Source organism: Hyla sarda, chromosome 1 (genome assembly GCF_029499605.1).
Source record: "Hyla sarda isolate aHylSar1 chromosome 1, aHylSar1.hap1, whole genome shotgun sequence".
Classification (NCBI taxonomy): domain Eukaryota; kingdom Metazoa; phylum Chordata; class Amphibia; order Anura; family Hylidae; genus Hyla; species Hyla sarda.
In genome coordinates, this window is record NC_079189.1 from 300217089 (window position 1) to 300242093 (window position 25005).

The 25005-nt window shown below is 43.7% G+C and overlaps 1 protein-coding gene across 4 annotated transcripts in view; it reads left to right on the plus strand.

Annotated features, from left to right (window-relative positions):
* Positions 1–25005, plus strand: part of FCHO1 (FCH and mu domain containing endocytic adaptor 1) — a 192992-nt gene that overhangs the window by 138655 nt on the left and 29332 nt on the right. For all 4 annotated transcript variants that reach the window (XM_056518086.1, XM_056518088.1, XM_056518089.1 and 1 more), the window contains 6 exons: positions 9857–9951; positions 15401–15506; positions 16660–16771; positions 16977–17132; positions 21348–21477; positions 21601–21779. In XM_056518086.1, the coding sequence (XP_056374061.1) occupies positions 9857–9951; positions 15401–15506; positions 16660–16771; positions 16977–17132; positions 21348–21477; positions 21601–21779 (778 nt within the window). The remainder of the gene's footprint in view (positions 1–9856; positions 9952–15400; positions 15507–16659; positions 16772–16976; positions 17133–21347; positions 21478–21600; positions 21780–25005) is intronic.

A 25005-nucleotide genomic window follows, 5' to 3' on the forward strand; every position in this document is an offset into this window, starting at 1 on the left:
TCTGAGGACTTGAGAACCAAAATTGTGGGAAAATAACAGTCTCATGGTTACAAGTCCATCTCCAGAGATCTAGATTAAGAAGTTTGCAACCCATGGCACTGTAGCTAATCTCCCTGGGCATGGATGGAAGAGAAAAATTTATGAAAGGTGTCAACGCAGGATAGTCTGGATGGTGGATAAGCAGCCCAAAACAAGTTCCAACGATATTCAAGCTGTCCTGCAGGCTCAGGGAGCATCAGTCAACAAAAAACATGGTCTCAAATGGCTGGAGGTGTTCAACCCCAAATGCGGTTGTGCATTTATACTGGGGGAGCAGATCCTGCCCTTGTAGTCCGTTGCTAAGGGCGATCCTCAGCATAAAAATGCAATGGAGGATGCCTGCAGCGGACTACAAGTGCCACAATAGAATCCTACACCAGATAGACGGTGTGGATGTGTAACAATCAGAATAATACAATACAGGAATATGGGTGCACTACTGTGGTAGATGTATACAATGACATTGGCTATCCCTCAACACTGATGTTAAAATTGAGACATTCGCCAGTGTATCCTTATATGAAGGACACACCAGAGCCCGCACACCAACACCAAGGTTTCTCAAAATGGCGCGGGACCTACGCTAATCCTACATGTGCGTGATAAGCAAAACAGGGGCCAGTGGGTAATTACGGCAGCATTCGGTCAAATTTGGGGTTGAGCATCTCCAGCCATTTGTGACCACGTTTTTGTTGTTTGTTTAAATTTTATACTTGGAGGTAAACTCCATAATTAATGCGCCTTGAATATCTTCTAAGGTAGCACCTGTGAGGCCATGCACCCATATTAGCCAACTCAGGTGGGGCTTGCAACTTGCCTCCCTCCTCCCATTGCATGTGTGCTCAGTCACACTGGAGGGTATCTGGGAGGAGGTTGTGAGTCGACCGAATGCTGCCGTAATTGCCCACTGGACCCTGTTTTGCTTATCACGCACAGGTAGGATTAGCGTAGGTCCCGCGCCATTTTTGAGAAAGCTTGGCGTTGGTGTGTGGGCTCTGGTGTGTCCTTCATATAAGGATACACTGGCGAATGTCTCAATTTTAACATCAGTGTTGAGGGATAGCCAATGTCATTGTATACATCTACCACAGTAGTGCACACATATTCCTGTATTGTATCAGGGAGCATTAGTACCAGCGCGAACTCTGTCGACATTTAAATGAAATGAAACGCTATGGTAGGAGACCCAGGAGGACCCCACTGCTGGCACAGACACATAAAAAAGCAAGACTACCTTTTGCCAAAAGGAACTTGAGTAAACCAAAATCCTTCTGGGAGAACGTCTTGTGGACAGATGAGACAAATATTGAGCTTTTTGGTAAAGCACATCATTTTACCGTTTACTGAAAATGGACTGATGCCTACAAACAAAAGAACAAAGTACCTACAGTGAAATGTGGTGGAGGTTCAATTATGTTTTTGGGTTGTTTTGCTGCCTGTGGCACTGGGTGCCTTGAATGTGTGCAATGCATCATGAAATCTGAGGATCACCAACGGATTTTGGGTTGGACTGTACAGCCCTGTGTCAGAAAACTGGTTTTGCATATTAGATCTTGGGTCTTCCAGCAGGACAATGACCCCCAATATACGTCAAAAAGCACCCAGAAATGGATGGCATCAAAGCATTGGAGAGTTCTGAAGTGGCCAGCAAATAGTCCAGATCTAAATCCTGTTGAACACCTGGGGAGAGATCTTATAGTTGCTGTTGGGAAAACAGCAATTCCAATAAGAGAGACCTGGAGCAGTTTGCAAAGGAAGAGTGGGCCAACATTACGGCTGAGAGGTGTAAAAAGCTTATTGATGGTAATAGGAAGAGACTAATTTCAGTTATTTTTTCCAAAAGGTGTGCAGCCAAATATTAAGTTATGGGTGCCAATAATTTTGTCCAGCCCATTTTTGGAGTTTGGTGTGACATTATATGTCCAATTTTGCACCTTTTGGGTCCAGGTCTCGCTGTCTCAGCCCGGCATGATGCAGGCGTTTAATAGCTGGCCGAAGACTTCAGTAGGTAAGTATTTCCTTCTCCTTTCCTTCCCCCCCCCCCCTTCTTCCTAAGAATCTATCTTTTATTCAGGATTCTCAACCTCTGTAGCCCCCTGTTTTGGGCCCACTCCTTTTTTATTCTTTCTAGGGGCAGTTGAATAAGAATTCTGAACAGGGGATAGAAGCACTGGGGCTTAGGATAGTGGTTCATGTTATTTTCACTGGGGCGTTTTTACAGCCCTACTTTGCCTACGCTGCGAACGCATGGCCGGCATTTACTTTAGCTTCAGCCGCCTCCACGTGAGGAGACGGAGCGCCGGGGGTTTATCTTCTGTGAGCCACGCTGCATGCGCACGGCTGGCAGCTTTTTCTCTTCTCCGGACGCACTCCAGGTAAAGCGTCCGGAGTGCAGGGGGTATTAATTGAGGCCGTGGCTGCGGCCTAATCACATCAATTCGCTCTGCCCACTCCCCGCCGGCATTTCGGTGGGGAACTGGCCCCTTTCTCTCCTGTCCTATGGGTTTTCAGCGCACGCAATGGGGGGGGTCACTATCTTCCTATCAGTGTGGTGTGCGTGCCACAGGGGTCATTTCTACCCAATAAGGTTCCGCCGTAACGTGCGGGCTCTGCCCATCCCAGGACGTTCCACCATAACGTGCGGGCTTTGCTCCACCCGCTAGAATGGGTTTCCTCCTTCTCTGTCTATTTCCAACCTGGCACAGGTTTCCCGTTCTGTGGTAACTGCATTGAAGAGGTCTTCCTTACGACAGACCTCCAGAGAGGCTTGCTTACCCTCCCCTGATCCTTATTTTGGGTGATCTAACAAGCACCCTAGGGTGTTCTCCGCTGGATCCTTTCCGGAATCTGGAGCTCGGGTGAAGCACTCTCCTCATAGGACTCTTTCCTCTTCCCTTGCCCCCCAGAAGCGACCCTGCTCTATGGGTGGCTCTCCTGGTCGCCGCCGTAGGTCTCCAGGTCTGCGTGCCAGGTCTGTTTCGCCTTCATCTAAGACTACATCCACCCGCTCCCACTCTCCTGGGGAGCTGGAAGATGAGGCGTCAGGTTCTGCCTCTGATCCAGAGGACCGAGCCAGCACGTCAGACATGGTAAACAACCATCAGGGACACCTTCCACCCAGAGGACCCCGAAACTTCAGACCCAGCACCAGAAGTTTCCTTTCATCTCACCCGCCACTCTCCTAAGGTTTTCAGCTCTCATGCTGATTTTGACACCTTATTGGAAACAGAATGGAAACATCCAGACAAACTCTTTCAAGGGACTAAGAAGGTTCAGGCGCAGCTTCCCGTTGACCAGGACCTTATTGCGAAATGGACATCTCCACTGGCTGTGGATCTTCCGGTTTCCCTTCTGTAGAAATCAACCACTTTTACCTTTTGGGGGATGCAGCATCCTTTAAGGACTCGGCAGACAAGCGGATTGAAAATCTGGACAAATTCACCTTTTAAGCTTTGGGTTCATCTTTGCTTCCTGCCTTTGCTTCTGCTTGGGTGTCCAAAGCACTTTCTGTCTGGGCTTCCCAGCTCCGCCAGGGTATTTTGTTCGGGGCCCCTTCATAAGATTTGGCAGATCTTGTACTTCAACTCTCCAATGCTGGAGACTATTTGTGCGATGCTTCTCAGCAGTCTGCCCGTTGTACAGCTTTTGCCACAGGTAATCTGGTGGCGATTTGTTGCTCCATGTGGCTCAATGCCTGGGACACCGATGCCGCTTTCAAGAAATCTCTCACTGAGCTTCCTTTCTCTGGGATCCGACTATTCGGGAAACGCCTGGATGAGATTATCTCCGAGGCTACTGGAGGTAAGAGCTCCTTATTGCCGCAGAATAAGTCTCGCCGTACTGATTCCCACAGGAAGTCTACCTCCTTTTTGGCCTTTTCGGTCTTTTGGCTCTGGTCAGGCAACCAAACCGGCACCCTCACAGGATTAGAAGGCTTCTTCCTTCAAGGCCCGTCCCTCCTGGAAGTTGGATAACAGTTCCGTCCGTTTTGCGGCCAAGTCGGGCACCCGTAAGCCTCCCTCCGCCTGAAGGGACACTCCCACCCGAACATTCTTTTCAGGTGGGAGGTCGTTTGTCCCTGTTCCGGGACACTTGGTCTGCCCACGTGCTGGACTCTTGGGTCCGAGATGTCGTTTCCAATGGCTATCGGATGGTTTGCTTCCCTTCCAGGGAATCAATTTTTTCGATCCCACCTCCTCGTTCTCCTTCCTTGGCGGCAGCTTTTCGGGTCGTGCTTAGGACCCTTCTTGCTCAGGGAGTGATCGTCCAAGTTCCTCCCAAGGAGCATTTATCGGGATTCTATTCAAACCTTTTCGTCATCGCCAAGTAAGGGGGTTCCGTGCGCTTGATCCTGTATCCAAAGCTTCTCATTCTTCAGACCTTGTCTTGTGTTGGCTGGGTGGTCAATTGGCACAAGTCCAAGCTGATTCCCATCCAGTCTCTAATCATCTTCGGACTCCAGTTCGACACGGCGACTGCCTGGATTCAGCTCCCGCCAGACAAGCACCGCACTCTGTCAACAGGAGTTCGTCTTCTCCATCGCCCTGTTCCAGTTCCCATTCGGTTCTGCATGGAAGTCCTGGGTCGGATGGTAGCGGCCATGGAAGCCGTTCCATTCGCCCAGTTTCTTCTGTCCCTGTGGGACAAGTCTCCGCTATCCCTCGATCATAGGATCATTCTTCCTCCCAGGACTCGCCAGTCCCTCCTGTGGTGGCTTTGGTCTCCTCTTCTTCAACAGGGGCGATCCTTTCTGCCCCTCCAATGGCAGGTCATGACGACTGATGCTTGTCTCAGCGGTTGGGGGGAGTTTTCAGGGATCGGACGGTCCAAGGCCGTTGATTCTCCCAGGAAGCCCTCCTCCCCATCAACATCCTGGAACTTCGGGCAATTAACCTATTGCCACCTCCATTGGAAACACCTTCTTCAGGACCGTCCTGTTCGTGTCCAGTCGGACAACTCCACGGCTGTGGCATAGATCAATCGCCAGGGCGGCACTTGCAGCGATGGCCGAGGTCTCCAGGATCCTTCTCTGGGCAGAACTCTGAGTTCCCTCCATCTCGGCGATTCACATTCTGGGAGTGGAGAATTGGGAGGCAGACTTCCTCAGCCAACCCCGGCGAGTGTTCTCTTTATCCAGAGGTGTTTGCTGAGATCTGCAACCTCTGGGGCACTCCAAAAGTGGACCTCTCTGCATCACGCCACAACCATAAAGTTCCTTGCTTCGTTGCGAAGTCCCAAGATCCTCTGGCCCTAGCCGCAGACACCCTTGTGATCCCCTTGTCGCACTTCATCCTCCCCCATCTCTTCCCTCCTCTTCCTCTCCTTCCCAGGGTCCTGCGGAAGCTCAAAGCGGAGGGCCATCCCCGCCATTGTCGTGGCCCCGAACTGACCCAGGCGAGCGTGGTTCGACTAGCACTGTGCCTCCCAGTTCGTCCCGACCGGCTCTCTCAGGGTCCCCTTTGCCACCCCAATTTACTGTTGCTGCATTTGACAGCATGGCTGTTGAGTCTGCGTGCTCAGGGTTCTCTCCCCAAGTGATCCGCACAATGATCAAGGCGCGCAAGCCTTCCTCTGCGAAGATTTATCACCGTACTTGGTGGTCCTGATTTCGATGGTGTGAATCTCACTCCTTATCCCCTGTTTTTACAGTCTGGGCTGGAAAAATGCTTAGTTTTTCCCACCCCGGGGCCTGCTTTGGTACATCCCATTGTCTCTGTGTCCCCCAATGGAGCCGAGCGAGAAGAGTAGATTTTTATGCTTACTGTAAAATCGCTTTCTCAGAGGATCCATTGGGGGACAAAGAACCCACCCATTTGTTCTGGTGTCCTTGATTCGGTTGCCTGTCCGAGGGTTGGTTCGGTTAATTTTTGTCTGTGGTTTCCTCGGACAGTTACGGTTTTTTCTTTCCCTGTTGGTCCTCTCCTACTGCTTTGGGACTAAACTGATAGCTCGGAGTCTGTAGGCGGGGTATATCCTGCTGGGAGGGGACAACTTCTTTTGTTGCCTAGTGTCCTCCTCCTAGTGGCAGCAGCATAAACCCACAGTCTGTGTGTCCCCCAATGGATCCTCCGAGAGAGATTTTATGGTAAGCATGAAAATCTACTTTTTTTGATCGGAGGAGATCCTCATGCTTAGCAGTATATGGATTCACAGAAAGTCCATAGAACATCTGTTGATTTTCTATGAATTTGTGCATATACAGTAATGTGCAAATAGTGTTTGGCAGCTGTGGTAAAATGCTGCAAAGTAAGAATGCTTTTAAAAATAGATGTATTTATAGTTAAATGTTATCAATAAGGCTGGGTTCACACAAACTGAACCTCTGGCTGGAATTGTGGTCTGAGATCCTGAGGGTGGCCAGTGCCGATAGAGCGGACTACATTGCTCTCCCAATAGAGACGGCAATACATTTCCAAGATCTACAAAATTATTTTTCATTCTTATAGCGGATCCATTTAGAAATGAATTGCCATCTATAGGCAGCAATGTAGTCTGTGCGGTCCCAGCACCTACTTCTGTTGGCACTGGCCCCACTCTTGATCTTTGGCCACAATTTGGGACATAGATTCCATTTTTGTAAACTCAGCCTTAAAGTGCATCTGGGGATATTCTGCCATTCTTAACTGCAAATCCTCTCAAGCTTTTTCTGGTTCCTGAAAATGACCAGCCATATGCAGGTCTCTCCAGAGATGTTCGATTGGGTTTACATCAGGGCTGAGTGGCTGGGCCACTCAAGGACATACAGACTTGTCCCTAAGCCACTCCCGTGTTGTCTTAGCTATATGTTTGGTGTCATTGTCTTGTTGAAAGGTGAACCTTCGGCCTGGTCTGAGGTCCAAAGCAGTGCCTTGTTTCCTCCAGACATAGGGGAAGATGCATCAAAATATGCAGAGGAAAGTTGCCCATAGTAACCAATCAGATTGCTTTTCAGAGGCCCATTGGTTGCTGTGGGCAACTGTACCACTTTTCCTCTTCACATGCTTTGATAAATCTCCCCCATTGTGCTTAGAATTTAGGCCAAAAAATAATCTGGTTTTATCAGACCAGAGAATTTTGTTTCTCAGTCTGAGTCCTTTTGGGTGGTGTTTGGCTAATTCCAGACAGGCTTCCTTGTGTCTTTTATTGAGAAGAGGCTTCTTTCTGACTACTTTGCCATAAATCCCAGATTGTGAAGTGACCTTATGGAATGCAAATAAAAAAATTAAAAAAATGAATTTGGCACAATTTCGAAAACCCAGTTTTCACATTCTTGTTATGGGTTGCTGAATGTAGAATGATCTTGGAAAACTTGAAATTTATTTTTTATATATTTTTCTCATTGCAAGGCTGCACCATAACAAAAAGTAATAAAAAGGTTCAAATGAATTACTAGAAACTCATTCACCCCTTAAGGACTCAGCGTTTTTCCATTTTTGCACTTTCGTTTTTTTCTCCTTACCTTTAAAAAATCATAACCCTTTAAATTTTGCACCTAAAAATCCATATGATGTCTTATTTTTTTTGCGCCACCAATTCTACTTTGTAATGACATCAGTCATTTTACCCAAAAATCTACGGCAAAGCGGAAAAAAAATCATTGTGTGACAAAATTGAAGAAAAAACTCCATTTTGTAACTTTTGGGGGCTTCCGTTTCTACGCAGTACATTTTTCAGTAAAATGACACCTTATCTTTATTCTGTAGGTCCATACGATTAAAATGATACCCTACTTATATAGGTTTGATTTTGTGATACTTCTGTAAAAAATCATAACTACATGCAGAAAAATTTACACATTTAAAATTGTCATCTTCTGACCCCTATAACTTAATTTTTCCGCGTATGGGTGGTATGAGGGCTCCTTTTTTGCGCCGTGATCTGAAGTTTTTAGCGGAACCATTTTTGTATTGATCAGACTTTTTGATCACTTTTTATTCTTTTTTTTCATTATATAAAAAGTGACACGCCATTGACCATGTGGTTTAACGATATATTTTTATAATTCGGACATTTCTGCATGCGGCGACACCACATATGTTTATTTATATTTACACAGTTTTTTGTTTTTTTTTGTTTATGGGAAAAGGGGGGCGATTTCAAACTTTTATTAGGGAAGGGGTTAAGTGATCTCTTACATTGATCAATGGTTTCTCATAGGAAACCATTGATCAGTGATTCTGCCACTTGACTGCTCATGCCTGAATCTCAGGCACTGAGCAGTCATTCGGCAATTGGACACCAGGAGGCAAGGTAAGGGACCCTCCGTGTCCTACAGCTGTCCGGGATGCCGCAGTTTCACCGCGGCGATCCCGAACAGCACCCTGAGCTAACTGGCAAAGTTTTACTTTCCCTTTAGACGCAACATTCAACTTTGAATGCTGCATCTAAAAGTTTAATAGCGTCGCAATCAGTGCCGCGCGCTATTAGCCACGGGTCCCAGCCATTGCTAGGTGCCGGGCCCGACCCGACCCGCTGTGGCCCAGCGTTATAGAACGGGAGCGGACTCAGGACGTACAGGTACGTCCTGAGTCCTTAAGGGGTTAAGGACCCATGACGTAAATGTATGTCCCGAGTCCGCTCCCATTCTAGAACGCCGGTCATAGCAGGTCGGGCCCGGCCTCTAACAACAACTGGGACCCGTGGCTAATAGCGCGCGGCTACTCTGGACAGTTCTTTAGATGGACAGAGATGTTAGCAGAGAGCTCTGTGGTCCAAAAAGAAAAGAATTTCCTCTGTAGTATTCAGCAGCTAATAATTACTAGAAGGATTAAAAAAAAAAATTATTGAAGTAATTTACAAATCTGTTTAACTTTCTGGCACCAGTTGATTTAAAGAAAAAAAAAAGTTTTCCACCGGAGTACCCCTTTAAGGACACAGCCCGTTTTATTTTTGCATTTCTTGTTTTTTTACTCCTCGCCTTCTAAGAGCCATAACTCATTTATATTTACTTCCACAGACCCATATGAACTTCACTTATTTTACCATAAAATGTACGGCAAAACCAATAAATATTTGTGTGGGGAAATTGAAAAGAATACTGCAAATTTGAAACTTTTGGAGGATTTAGTTTTTATGCTGTTCATTTTATGGTAAAAATGAAATATTCTTCTTATTCTGTGGGTCAGTTTGATTAAAATGATACCCATGTTGACATGCTTTTCTATTATTCTACTGCTTTTAAAAAAGTTGAAACTTATTTTTACAAAATAAGTATGTTTAAAATTGTCCTGTTTTGACCACCTTTAACCTTCTCATTTTTCTGTATACAGGGTGTAAAAGGGCTAATTTTTAGTGCCGTGATAGTTTTTTTTTTTTTTTTTTTTTTTGCGTATATATGACTTTTTAATCACTTTTCTATTTGATTATTTTTGGAATGTGATGTGACTGAAAAGCAGCAGTTTTGAAATTTTTTATTTTTCTTTAAGTCTATGCTGTTCACTGTATGGGATCATTAATGTTATATCTTGATCAGACGTTTACGCATGTGCCGATAACAAATGTTTGTTTAACTTTTTTTTTTGTAAAACAGGAAAAAGGGGTAATTTAAAATTTTTATTAATGAAGGGGTTTATTTATTATTTTACATATTTATGTATATTTTTTTTATGTCCCCATAGGGGACTATTTATAGTAATCATTAGATTGCTAATCACGTTCAGTGCTATGCATAGCACTAATCAGTCTAATGGGCAATCTACTTCTGAGTAGTATTTCTGGCTGCAAATCTCGGCTAGTAAGAAGTCTTACTTTGACTATAACAGTCTTTACTAGAATTCATTATAATTATAAGTATATCGTGCTAAGCATTTTACACTTTTTTTTTTTTTCTCCCCCCCAGATTTTTGGGGCATCACTTCTGGAATCCATAACAATCTGTGTTTCAGTACGGAGTCTTCATATGCAACTTTCCGTACACAAAGAAACAATAACCTTGTAAGTACAAAATAATAGGTAAAATTTTATTTAAAACGAACACCAGTTATAGGTATCCTCCTTGTTTAACATCTCACTCTACCATATGTTCACAAAAAGGACTTGTCTCAAAAAAGTCCGGTTGTAACAAATTTATCCCCTATCCACAGATAAATGTCTGATCACGGGGGATCTGGCCGCTGGGGCCCTGGCTGGGCTGCTGTGTGTGGTGTTTCACACAAAAGGTCCGCTGGTACAAACATGCCCCCTCTATTTATCTCTATGGGAGAGGCAGGTACACAGGAACGCTGTGTGTCTGCCTCTCCCATACAGATGAATGGAAGGGATATGTTTCTACCAGCTGACCTGCTGGGTACGAAACGTGCTCTAGCAGCACTGAGCCGGGGCCCTGTATGGGAGAAAGCAGGGGGTTCCAGCAGTCGAACCCCCAGCGATCAAACATTTATCCCCTATCCTGGGGATAAATTTGTTACCACTGGACTTCTTCTTTAATTCCAGAAGCTTCATGGCTGCCCTTGTGCCAGTCACAGAAATATGCATCACCTATGGGGGGGGGGGGTTTAGATGTTTCTGCGACTTTACATGTTGCAAATTGGCCCTAAGGTTGCATGTGAGGAGGACACGCCCCCTGCCTACCCCTTCCATGCGCGGCCCTCTCAATCTCTGCCACTGTCTGCCGCCCCTGTGCAATTCCCTAATTTAGGGAAAGCTCATGGCGCTATCTCCCTCCCAAACCCTGTGGTATTTCAAGGAGACTGTTTAGGCCACATATGGGGTATTTCTGTACTCTGGAGAAACTGTGTTACAAATTTTGGGGTCTTCTTCTCCTTTACCCCTTATGAATTGGAAAACTTGGGGCTACACCAGCATGTTTACCAATTGAATTTTTTACACTAACATGCTTGTGCTGCCCCAAGTTGTAATGCAATTTCTCCCAAGTACGGAAATACCCGATATGTGGACGGAAAGTTGTCCTTCAGGTGCACAACATGGCTCAAGAGTGAGATAGCACCATGTACATTTGAGGCTTGAATTGGTGATTTGCACCTCAATGGCTGTTGCAGAGGTTGTGACATAAAAGCTTTAAAAAATTAATAAATAAATAAACACCTGTTTTGAAAACTGCACCCCTCAAGAAATGTAACAAGGGGTGCAGTGAGCATTTACACCCTACAGGTGTCTGACAGATTTTTGGAACAGGGGTCTGTTAAAATGAAAAATTAAATTTTTCATAACAGACCACGGCTTTAAAAATCTGTCAGACATCTGTGGGTTGTAAATGTTCACTGCACCCCTTTGTATGTTCCTTTAGGGGTATAGTTTCCAAAATGCGGTCACATGGGGGGGGGGGATTTCGACTGTTCTGGCACCATAGGAGCTTTATAAATGTGACATGGCCTCCAACATCTATTCCAGCCAAATTCTATCTCCAAAAGCCCAATGGCACGCCTTTCCTTCTGACCCCTGCTGTACCGCCTGCAGAGCACTTTATGTCCACATATGGTGTATTTCCATACTTCCATACCCTTGTAAAATTAAAAAGTTAGGGGATAAATCAAGATGTTAGCGTAAAAAAAAAAACAGGGTACATTCACACGGGTGGGTTTACAGCAAGTTCTGCTGCAAGTTTGAGATGCGGCAAATTTTCCGCCGCAGCTCAAACACCCAGCAAAGAAACTCACTGTTAACCTCCGCCCGTGTGAATGTGTCCTAAAAACACTACACAGTCGCCCCACCCAATAAAAAAATATATATATATATTGTACAGCACTGTTTCCAAAACGGAGCCTCCAGCTGTTGAAAAACAACAACTCACAGTATTGCCGGACAGCCACTGACTGTCAAGGCATGCTGGGAGTTTTGCAACAGCTGGAGACACCCTGTTTGGGAAACACTGCCGTAGGGTATTTTTGTGGCGGCTTCAAATCCCCAATTTAGTCCTCAAATGCGCATGGCGCTCTCTCACTTCGGAGCCCTGTCATATTTCAAGGAAACAGTTTCCTTTTACCCCTTATGAAAAGGTAAAGTTGGGGTCTACACCAGCATGTTAGTGTTAAAAAAAAAAAAATAGTAATAATTTGTACTAACATGCTGGTGTTGCCCCATACTTTTAATTTTCACATGCGGTAAAAGGAAAAAAAAAATGTTAACACAATTTCTCCTGAGTACGGAAATACCCCATATGTGGGCGTAAAATGCTCTGTGGGCGCACAACAAAGCTGAGGAGTGAGAGCGCACTATGTACATTTGAGGTCTAAATTGGTGATTTGCACAGGGGTGGCTGATTTTACAGCGGTTCTGACATAAACGCAAAACAATAAATACCCACATGTGACCCCCATTTTGGAAACTACACCCCACACGGAACGTGACAAGGGGGTATAGTGAGCAGGTGTTTGACAAATTTTCATTAAAGTTGGATGTGAAAATAATAGAAAACATTTTTTTTCACTAAAATGCTGGTGTTACCCTACATTTGCCCCCCCCCCCCATGTGACCCAATTTTGGAAACTACACCCCTCATGTAATGTAATAAGGGGTACAGTGAGCATTTATGCCCCACAGGTGTCTGACAGATCTTTGGAACAGTGGGCTGTGCAAATTTTCACAGACCACTGTTCCAAAAATCTGTCAAACGCCAGTAGGGTGTAAATGTTCACTGCACCCCTTATTAAATTCTGTGAGGGGTGTAGTTTCCAAAATGGGGTCACATGTGGGGGGGGGGGGGTCCACTGTTCTGGCACCACGGGGGACTTTGTAAACACACATGGCCTCCCACTTCTATTCCTACCAAATTCCCTCACCTAATGCTCAGTGGCGCTCCTCCTCTTCTGAGCATTGTATTTCGCCCACAGAGCACTTTACATCCACATATGGGGTATTTCCATACTCAGGGGTTACAAATTTTGGGAGGCTTTTTCTCCAATTACCCCTTGTGAAAATGAAAAATATGGGGTAACACCAGCATTTTAGGGAAAAAAATCAAATTTTTCATTCTCACGTCCAACTTTGTCAAGCACCTGTGGGGTGTTGAGGCTCACTGTACGCCTTGTTACGTTCCTTGAGGGGTGTAGTTTCCAAAATTGTATGCCATATGTATTTTTTATTTTAATTTTTTGTTTTTTTTGGGGTTTTTGTTTTTTCTGTTCTGGCACCATAGTGGCTTCCTAATTGCTTTCCAAAAGCCAAATGTGACTTGGACATTGACATTGTAGTGCGCCAGCAGAGCACTTGACTTCCACATGGGGTATTTCAATACTCAGAAGAGATGGGGTTACAAATTTTGGGGGGCATTTTCTCCTATAACCCCTTGGAAAAATGTAAAATTTGGGGGAAAACCAGCATTTTAGTGAAAAAAAATTAATTTATTAATTTACACATCCGATTTACACACCTGTGCGGTGTAATGGCTCAGCGGACCACTTGTTACATCCCTTGGGGGGTGTAGTTTCCAAAATAGTATGCCATGTGGTGGGTTTTCTGCTGTTCTGGCACCATAGGTGCTTCCTAAATGTGACATGCCCCCCAAAAACCATTTCAGAAAAACTCACTCTCCAAAATCCCATTGTCGCTCCTTCCCTTCTGAGCCTTCTAGTGCACGCACAGAGCACTTGACATCCACATATGAGGTATTTCCTTACTCAAGAGAAATTGGGTTATTAATTCTGTGGGGCTTTTTCTCCTTTTACCCCTTGTAAAACTGGGTCTACAAGAACATGCGAGTGTAAAAAATGAAAATTTAGAATTTTCTCCTTCACCTTGTTGCTATTCCTGTGAAACACCTAAAGGGTTAACACACTTTCTGAATGTCATTTTGAATACTTTGGGGGGTGCAGTCTTTATAATGGGGTCATTTATGGGGTATATCTAATAAGAAGACCCCTCAAATCCACTTCAAAACTGAACTGGTCCCTGAAAAATTCTGATTTTGTAAACTTTGTGGAAAATTGCTGGTGAACTTTGAAGCCCCCTAATGTCTTCCAAAAGTAAAAACATGTCAACTTTATGATGCAAACATAAAGTACACATATTTGTATATGTGAATCAATATATAATTATATAATTTATTTGGAATATCCTTTTTCCTTATAAGCAGAGAGTTTCAAAGTTAAAAAATGCAAAATTTTCATGAAATTTGGGGATTTTTTCACCAAGAAAGGATGCAAGTAACGATGAAAATTTACCATTATCATAAAGTAGAATATGTCACGAAAAAAACATCTCTGAATCAGAATAATCGGTAAAAGCATCCCAGAGTTATTAATGCATAAAGTGACAGTGGTCAGATGTGCAAAAAGGGCTGGGTCCTTAAAGGGGGTAGTCCAGTGGTGAAAAACTTATCCCCTATCCTAAGGATAGGGGATAAGTTTGAGATTGCAGGGGGTCCGACCGCTGGGGCCCCCTGCGATCTCTCTGTACGGGGGCCAGGCTCTCCGGCCAGATATCGGGTGTTGACCCCCGCACGAAGCGGCGGCTGACACGCCCCCTCAATACATCGCTATGGCAGAGCCGGAGATTGCCGAAGGCAGCGCTCCGGCTCTGCCATAGAGTTGTATTGAGGGGGCGTGTCGGCCGCCGCTTTTTGCGGGGTCGACACGCCCCCTTCTTGCGGGCTGCCGGGGCCCTGTACAGGAGATCGCGGGGGGCCCCAGCGGTCGGACCCCCTGCAATCTCAAACTTATCCCCTATCCTTAGGATAGGGGATAAGTTGTTCACTTGTTCACTACTGGACTACTCCTTTAAGGGGTTAATACATTGTGAAAATAAAAGAAATTGAGGCTACAACAATATTTTAGAAGATTTTTGACTTTTTACCTTCACTTTGCTTCTATTCCTGTTAAACACCTAAAGGGTTAACAAGCTTTTTGAATGTCATTTTGAATTCTTCAAATTGCAGCATTAGTGTCCCAGTAGGCATGGGGGCCCCTAGTGGTGGGATTTTCAAAAGCTGTTTTTTATTTATTTTTTTTTTTTTTTTGAGTATTACATTTTTTTAAAACAATATTACAAATTGTCTTTAATTTTCATCAGCAACAGCCTATAAATAGCTTTTGGATCTGACAGTGCCCATTTAAGACACACAAATCATTGCGTCAAGATGGCATTCACCCGAGTTCTGCAGAAATTAAGACAGACCCTTATTATGTTGCTGTCAGACTAATCTGATCAGCTTCTATGAGGAGGTCAGTTATAGATTGGACCAGAGTGAATCTGGACTTTTCTAAGGCAGATGATACCGAGTCTCACAAAGGTTAGTACATAAAATGAGGATGCTGGGACTAGGGGGAGGATACAGTATATGTAAATAGATTAGCAACTGGCTCAGTGATAGGAAGCAGAGGGTGGGTGTCAATGGAACTTACTCTGGTTTGGTGCCTGTTACAAGAGGAGTACCACAGAGGGTCAGTTCTGGGTCCACTTCTTTCCAATATGTTTTTTTTTTTTGCAGACTGCATCTATCAATCAATCACTACTGATTCCTGGTGCTCCATCTAGTACAACCAGTGATCGTGGATTCATCTCTCCTCCAACTTTAAGTGCTGGGCTGTCTGTTGGTAAGGATGTATGGAAAAGTTACTTCTAAACTTTTATGTTGTGTTTGTTTTTTTCATTACTATTCCATTTTGAATGGCTTTTCCAACAGACTAGACTTGTACTATTTGCCAAGAAAATTCCCCTTTATTTAAATATTTTTTTTTTTGTGTAAGTATGTTTGCATGACAAGATATTTTTGTTTTTATTTTTGTTATTCAAATTTTCACAATCATTAACAATTTCACTGCTGGCACCCAGGCAGAAATAATATATCAAAATGTTTATATAATAGTTGACACCCCCCCCCCTTTCCATGTTGCCTTAGAGATTAGGATGAAGCTCCCCTCAAAGCCATATGGCCTCAGCAATGTATATCCTAATCCCCATCTCCCCTCCCCTTAAAATAAAGTAAATTGTAAAGCTAACTCAAGCTGTAAGGTTAAAAATATATAGAGAATACAGAGAATTATGTAAATAAAAACTTCAATATCAAAATTATCCTTATTAACATAAAATGTGTTGTAATGCAGGAAACATGAAGCAACACCATAACAAGAAAAATGAAAGCATCATGGTCATTTCTTTAAAACAAAAATTAAAAAAGAGCGACTCCATAAAATATTGTAGGAGACAGGCTCCAACATAAGTCAGAGCAAGTGCCAAGCCAGGGAGTGAAGCGGGCTGAGGAAAAGAATAGTAGACAGGGTCCAGCTCTTGGGTAGAAGTATCCAATAAAACTTAACCTTTAATGGCAACTATTAAAACATGGAAAATCGCCACTGGGTGGCAAGTGCCATGTCACTTAAAAACAAAAGAGGAGTGAAACGCCGACGCGTTTCGAGCAGTTGCTCTTAGTCATGGTGAAGCGGGCTGCCGAACTTGCTTCCTTGGCTATATCTAGGGATCTTTGGGGGTCGTAGCCAATCGATTAAAACTTTTGTCATGTCTGAAATGAGAGCAAGGGTACATTCGTACGGGTGGATTTGAAGTCAACATAATTTGTTGTGGATTAAACCTGCAGCAGAAAACCTGCAGAATATCTGCATGTGTAAATTCTTTAATACTTGCTGCTAATGGAAAAGGCAGTCAGCAAAACTTATCAGTATGATTTTAGCTCTTCTGTACATAGACATTTTTAGTCTTTATAACTTCTTTTAATTTACCTTCTTCCAGGATTATCTCGTGGACCCAGTCCGGTTATTCTTGGTTCTCAGGAGTCCCTTCCTGTTGCAGCTGCATTCACAGAATATGTGCATGCTGTTTTTGAAGAAGGGGTGTTGGAGGGGTAAGTTTGTAGCTGCGGTTTTTGACTATAGGTTTGTCCACAATATAAAATCCTTGTGATCTTGTTTCACACAAATTTACCCAAAATGTAAGCTCATATGTTCTACGATCTAAACAAGGGCAAAATATTATGCCAAATTTTTTTTGTTCCAATTGGAATAATTAAATATTCACATGTTCTGTTTTTTTTTTTTAAATTTTTTTAGCTCAGGGGTGCGTGTCTCAGGAGAACTCACTATGTCCTTTCCATGGGGTATCCTTCGTGTGTTTGGAGGATCCACTCCACCTCCTGTGTTAAGCTTTCGGCTGATCCACACATCTGAAGTTGAACATTTCATTCCTAATCCTGATCTTCTTTATAGGTATGGAAAAGGCCACATGCATTTTGGTTTAAGTGCTGTAAATTTCTCAATCCCAGAAGAGGCAGCAGTTAAAGATTTAGCGCTTAGATTTGAGAACAACCTAGCGCTATTAAAGCTTACAGTGATTTCATTGGAAGATTTAATGAACATCAGCATTAAAAAGCGTGCTGTCACTACTTTTTCTGCATATAAAACAGGTTTTTGATGCCAAAATTGGTGCAGCTTGCATCACAAAACCACACACCCCATGTAAAAGAACCACATTGAGGTGGTTTTCCTGTTGTAGGGTGCGTTTACACGTGTGTATTTTCTGCTGCAGTTTTGTTCCAGCAGATTTTGCTGCCCATTGAAGTCAGTGGGCATCAAATCTGCAGCAGAGCTGCAGGAAAAATATAAACGTCTTAAATATGCTTAGTGCATTCACACGTACAGTATCCTGCATATATTTGATGCGCAGGATTTTATGCTGCAGATTTCATTGTAAACTAAATGACTGAACACAGCTTCAAATCCTGTGCATCAAATCTACACAGAATACTGTACATGTGAATAGACTCTTAACCTCTTCAGGACATAGGGCGTATGGATACGCCCTGCATGCCGAGTCCTTAAGGACCGAGGGCGTATCCATACGCCCGTGGGAATTCCGGCCCCCACCGCTAGCCGGTTGGGGACCGGAGCCGGATGCCTGCTGAAATCGTTCAGCAGGCATCCCGGCATATCGCCCAGGGGGGTCATTATGTCCCCCCATGTCGGCGATCGCCGCAGATCGCTGGACAATTCAGTCCAGCGATCTGCGGCGATTCCGGGTCAATCGGGTCTCCAGTGACCCGGTGACCCGGAATTACTGGCTGTTCGGGGCCGTCTCTGACGGCCCCGAACAGCCAGAGCCTGCAGGGGTGAGGTGGCACTGGTGCCACCTCACGATCGCCCTGATTCGTCGGCCGGATTACCGGCCGACCAATCAGGGCGCCTGCTGCGGGTGTCACTCCCGCACCCGCTCCGCCCCTCTTCCGGAGGACGTGAGCAGGTGCGGGACGTGGACCCCGGGTGCTGGGGACCCCGATCCCCGGCGCCCCTGTTGGGATCGGGGCCCCAGGAGCAGCTGCGGCGGCGGAGACGACGAGGGACTGACCTGTGCGGCGAGGATCGTTGGAGGTGAGTGACAGCCTCCTGCTGTTGCTTAGCAACAGATCCCAGCATGCAAAAAGGGCATGCTGGGAGCTGTAGTTATGCAACAGCAGGAGGCAGACCACCACAACTCCCAGCATTCCCTTATGGGCATGCTGGGACTTATGGTTTTGCAACAGCTGGAGGCACATTCTTTCTATGGAAAAGTGTACCTTCAGCTGTTGTATAACTACAACTCCCAGCTTGCACAAACAGCTAAAGTGCATGCTGGGAGTTGTAGTGGTGCATCTGCTGGTTGCATAACTACAACTTCCAGCATGCCCGTTGGCTGTCGGTGACTGCTGAGAGTTGTAGTTTTGCAACAGCTGAAGGCACACTGGTTGTGAAACTCAGAGTTTTTTTTTACCTAACTCAGTGTTTCACGACCGGTGTGCCTCCAGCTGTTGCAAACTACAACTCTCAGCAGTCACCGTACACCATGCACCGTACATGCTGGGAGTTGTAGTTTTGCAACAGCTGGAGGCACACTGGTTGTGAAACACTGAGTTAGGTCACAAACTCAGTGATACATAACCAGTGTGCCTACAGCTGTTGCAAAACTGCAACTCTCAGCAGTCACCGACAGCCAACGGGCATGCTGGGAGTTGTAGTTATGCAACAGCTGGATGTCCCCCCCAATGTGAACGTACAGGGTACACTCACATGGGTGGAGGATTACAGTAAGTATCTGGCTGCAAATTTGAGCTGCCGCAAACTTTCTGCTGCAGCTCAAATTGCCAGCGAGAAACTACTGTGAACCCCCGCCCGTGCGACTGTACCCTAAAAACACTACACTACACTAACACAAAAAATAAAATAAAAAGTAAAAAACACTACGTATACACATACCCCTATACAACCCCCCTCCCCTCCCCAATAAAAATGAAAAACGTCTGGTACGCCACTGTTTCCAGAACGGAGCCTCCAGCTGTTGCAAAACAACTCCCAGTATTGTCGGACAGCCGTTGACTGTCCAGGCATGCTGGGAGTTTTGCAACAGCTGGAGGCACCCTGTTTGGGAATCACTGGCGTAGAATACCCCTATGTCCACCCCTATGCAATCCCTAATTTAGGCCTCAAATGCGCATGGCGCTCTCACTTTGGAGCCCTGTCGTATTTCAAGGCAACAGTTTAGGGCCACATATGGGGTATCGCCGTACTCGGGAGAAATTGTGTTACAAATTTTGGGGGGTATTTTCTGCTTTTACCCTTTTTAAAAATGTAAAATTTTTGGGAAAACAAGCATTTTAGGTAAAAAAAATTTTTTTTTTTTTACATATGCAAAAGTCGTGAAACACCTGTGGGGTATAAAGGTTCACTTAACCCCTTGTTACGTTCCCCGAGGGGTCTAGTTTCCAAAATGGTATGCCATGTGGGGTTTTTTTTGCTGTCCTGGCACCATAGGGGCTTCCTAAATGCGGCATGCCCCCAGAGAAAAATTTGCGTTCAAAAAGCCAAATGTGACTCCTTCTCTTCCGAGACCTGTAGTGCGCCAGCAGAGCACTTTTCACCCCCATATGGGGTGTTTTCTGAATCGGGAGAAATTGGGCTTCAAATTTTTAGGGGTATTTTCTGCTATTACCCTTTTTAAAAATAAAAAATTTTTGGGAAAACAAGCATTTTAGGTAAAAAATTATTATTTTTTTTTCCATTTGCAAAAGTCGTGAAACACCTGTGGGGTATTAAGGTTCACTTTATCCCATGTTACATTCCCCGAGGGGTCTAGTTTCCAAAATGGTATGCCATGTGTTTTTTTTTTGCTGTTCTGGCACCATAAGGGCTTCCTAAAGGTAACATGCCCCCCAAAAACCATTTCAGAAAAACGTACTCTCCAAAATCCCCTTGTCGCTCCTTCCCTTCTGAGCCCTCTACTGCGCCCGCCGAACACTTTACATAGACATATGAGGTATGTGCTTACTCGAGAGAAATTGGGCTACAAATACAAGTAAAAATTTTGTCCTTTTACCCCTTGTAAAAATTCAAAAATTGGGTCTGCAAGAACATGTGAGTGTAAAAAATGAAGATTGTGAATTTTCTCCTTCACTTTGCTTCTATTCCTGTGAAACACCTAAAGGGTTAAAACGCTGACTGAATGTCATTTTGAATACTTTTGGGGGTGTAGTTTTTATAATGGGGTCATTTATGGGGTATTTCTAATATGAAGACCCTTCAAATCCACTTCAAACCTGAACTGGTCCCTGAAAAATACTGAGTTTGAAAATTTTGTGAAAAATCGGAAAATTGCTGCTGACCGTTGAAGCCCTCTGGTGCCTTCCAAAAGTAAAAACACATCAATTTTATGATGCAAACATAAAGTAGACATATTGTATATGTGAACCAAAAAAAAATGTATTCGTAATATCCATTTTCCTTACAAGCAGAGAGCTTCAAAGTTAGAAAAATGCAAAATTTTCAAATTTTTCATCAAATTTACGGATTTTTCACCAAGAAATTATGCAAGTATCGACAAAAATTTACCACTATGTTAAAGTAGAATATGTCACGAAAAAACAATCTCGGAATCAGAATGATAACTAAAAGCATTCCAGAGTTATTAATGTTTAAAGTGACAGTGGTCAGATGTGCAAAAAACGCTCCGGTCCTTAAGGCCAAAATGGGCTCCGTCCTGAAGGGGTTAAAGGGGATATCTGGGGAACAGAAAAGGTATGAAATTTCGTCTTTTCTTAACACTATTTTTCCTCCCCATTTGAAGTGGATGGCTTGAGACAGTGGGGCATGTATGTTGTGATTATCACATACATGGAAACCATGCCAACATACAGTGGCCAGCAGTGACATGCTAACTCATTCTAATTCTAGAAGACACAGCTTGTAAATGGTTACTTCCTGTCAGCTCAGAAAATAAAAAATGTAATCTGCTCCAGCATGTTTCATTGTTCTGAAGCTACGTCTGAAGTATTATCTACTAATAATTGTACGAGAGGCTTGAAAATAAAGTGTTCTATACATTGCATTGTTTGCTTTTTTTCATTTGAAATGGGAACCATTACAATAAAAAAATCTTTCTATACTGATTTTCCCCAGTGACCTATCTCAGAGTGACCCTAACTGCAAAGACTTCTGGCTAAACATGCAGCGGCTGACTTGTCACCTGCAGAACATGGCAGAACAGCAAACTGCTCCTTATTACAATGTTGTCCTGCTCAAATATCAGGTATTTTTTTCAAATAACATTTTAAGTCCTTTATCATTTTGTCACTGACCATCGGTCATTCTTAACTTCTGCTATTATAAATGTCAAGGAGAATTATGCTGTTAATTTTTTTCCTTCTCCTAGGTTTTCAAGGCAGGCATTTCTGCTGCTCCCTTGCAGCTTTCATCTTCCTGGAATTGCACTCCCACCTCCACAGAAATCAGCCTGGAGTATAAGCATAACCTGTCTTTGTGTGACATGCACATTCTTCTTCCCCTTGATGAACCTTTATCCAACTTGCAGTTTGATCCCCCAGCTCGCTGGTAAGAAAGTAATTGTCACATACTTATCATAGGAGTGCAACTGCCCACTCACCTAATTTTGGACTCTTTTTCCAATGAGGTTACAAAATGAGCATAAATCACACCCCCAGATACATGTTGTCACAGCTTATGGATTCTTTCAGTGTATATTAGGACCAATCTTACCAAAGCTTTAATAGAAAAGATACAGGACATGCTTAAAGGACTGCAGACTATTCCAACTCCGTTGTGCCCGGGCTGTAAAAAAAAAAAAAAAAAAAAAAAAAAAAAACTTTCACTCGCCTTCCTGCATACCCCCGGAGTGCCGCTACAGCTGATAGGTCCAGTCTTCTTCCTTTGCACGGATCATCACACGGCGTTCAGCCTATCAGCGGCCGAGGCGGGACATCGATGTGGCCGGTGACAGGCTGAGCCACGTGTGACGATCCGTGCACACGGAAAAAAACTGGGACCGGAGGACCGATCAGCTGTAGCGGCGCTCTGGGGGAATGCAGGAAGGGGAGTGAAAGTTTGTTTTCAAATTTTTTCAGCCCGGGCACTACGGAGTTGGAATAGTCTGCACTAGGCTACTCCTTTTTAAGATATGCAATAAAAAGGAGAAATAACAAAAAGACCTTAAACATTAGCCCAGATTTATCCAGTTAGTACTATTATTTCTTGCTCCTTTGACTATATGAGCAATATACTATGTGTTAGGAAGTAATTGGCTCTTATAGACATGGGAATACTTATATGTACACATGTGACATAAAATGTTGTCTAATGAAGAATAACTCTAATATTAAAAGTTTAAACCTGTAAAGAAATACATAATGTAACAGCCTAACAATATGTGTATGATATAACATAAAAATATCAAGTATGCAATAATAAAAAGTTTAAACTAGGCATGCATTATACAAAATGTAGACTGTAAAAAAAAAATGTGCAGTTTAAAACCATGTCTAACACTTGAAGTTCATATGACTAGGCTAAATTGATAACCAGTATTATTGTCATCTCAGTTGTGGAGGAAAGTAAATGAAAGTGGAGGAAAGTATCCTTACCTATCTGCCAGATTATTTTTGTGTTGGTTGCTATTGCGGTCAATAACTTAAAGGGGTACTCTATATACCCTATCCAAAGCATAGGGGATAAGATGTTTGATCGTGGGGGTCCCAAAGCTGGGACCCCCTGTGATCTCCATGCAGCACCTAGCATTCTGTGCCGGGTGCTGCTCCAGTTTCGGAAATGCTGGGTTTCAGAGACTGAGACGTGACGTCACACTATGCCCCTCCATTCAGGTCTATGGGAGGGGGCTTGACAGCCCTGGATAGGGAATAAGATGTCTGAGAGCGAAATACCCCTTAAATATGTGAAAACTGGGCAGGGGCGCGCCTCTTTTTGTGTTGTTTTCCAGCAGCTGTTACTTTTTATTATTTTTCATCCAACGCCATTAAGTGAGGGCTTATTTTTTGCAGGAGAAGCTGTACTTTTTATTGGTATCATTTTTGTGATACATGCCACCTTTTGATCTTTTTTTTATTCCGCTATTTGCACCAAAATTGGATTTTTTTTTTTTTTTTTTTTACCGTGTGGGATAATATACATTATAGCTTTATAGTACATGTCATTACGGACATGGAAATACCAAGTATGTATATGATTTGTGTTGTGTGGTTTTTTTATGATAATACAGGGCTTTTATTGGGAAAGGGGAATTTATTTTATTTTTTTCATACTTTAATTGAAGAACCTTTTTTTTCCCCACTTTTTACAGGTTATACTATGCTGCAATACATTTGTACTGCAACACAGTATATGACCTGATGAGCTGCACACACTACAGCCTGTGCGATCTAGCCTCTGGCTGGATCTCACAGGCTTCTGTAACAGGCATGCAGGAGGTCATCATCTGACCTCCTGCTTCCAAAGCAACCAACAGCGACCCCCAATTGTATCCCGGCGTTGCCGTTGAACAGGGGGGGCATCCTCCCCCTGTCAACACGATAAATGCTGTGATCAGGATTGATCACGGCATCTATGGGGTTAATGCTGCCGGGACCAGTGCGGTCCCGTCAGCTGCGGCGGGATCCTGGCTGTGATTGACAGCCCGGTCCGGCCAGCGATCTCCTGAGCTGCGTTCAGCGGAGCAGGAGATCGTCAGGACATATGCATACGTCCCGGCTCGAGAATGTCGGGTGCTGGAACGTATGTATATGTTCTATAGCGGGAAGGGGTTAAAATAAACCACAGTGAATAGTGACAAACACTTTAAAATCACAGCTCGTGCAGACCACACTGACTCGGTGATCATATATTGTACTGGAAGACTTAAAGGGGTACTCCCCTAGAAAAAATTTTTTTTTTGTAATCAATTGGTGCCAGAAAGTTTAACAGATTTGTAAATTACTTTTTAAAAATCTTAATCCTTCCAGTACTTATCAGTTGATATATGTCTCACAGGAAGTTCTTTTCTTTTTGAATTTCCTTTCTGTCTGACCACAGTGCTCTCTGCTGACACCTCTGTCCGTATCAGGAACTGTCCGGAGCAGGATAGGTTTGCTATGGGGATTTACTTCTACTCTGGACAGTTCCTAAAATGGACAGAGGTGTCAACAGAGAGCACTGTGGTCAGACAGAAAATAAATTCAAAAAGAAAAGAACTTCCTCTGGAACATACAGCAGCTGGTAAGTACTGGAAGGATTACGTTTTTTTAATAGAAATAATTTACAAATCTGTATAACTTTCTGGCACCAGTTGATTTATTAAAAGGGGTATTCCACTGAATTTTTTTTTTTTTACAGTATTAGATTGACTAATCCTTACTTGAAATTAACAGTGGACCACTTAATACCTATAGGTGCATTTGTAACAAAACCTCTTATGGATACGGTCCACTGTACTAATACTTCCCAATTAAATAGCTCAACCATACACAAAGATCCTATACTTCCAACACTCTCCTTGGTCTATGGAGGCCGCTAACAGCATCACATGCTATAATGGCCCAAGGTGATTGGAGATATAATTTTAGGATTATTTTGTTTATTGTGGCTCATATAGGGAGACCATAACCGGTTGCAGTAAGCCAATTGAGTGGTAACTATAGCATAAATACATACACCAAAAAATAGAAAGGTGGGAAATATGGTCCCACCCACCAACACACTGAGGTGTAGTGTTACTATAGCAATTATGTACCCCAAAAGATTAAACACTACTAACAAATATAAATATACCAAA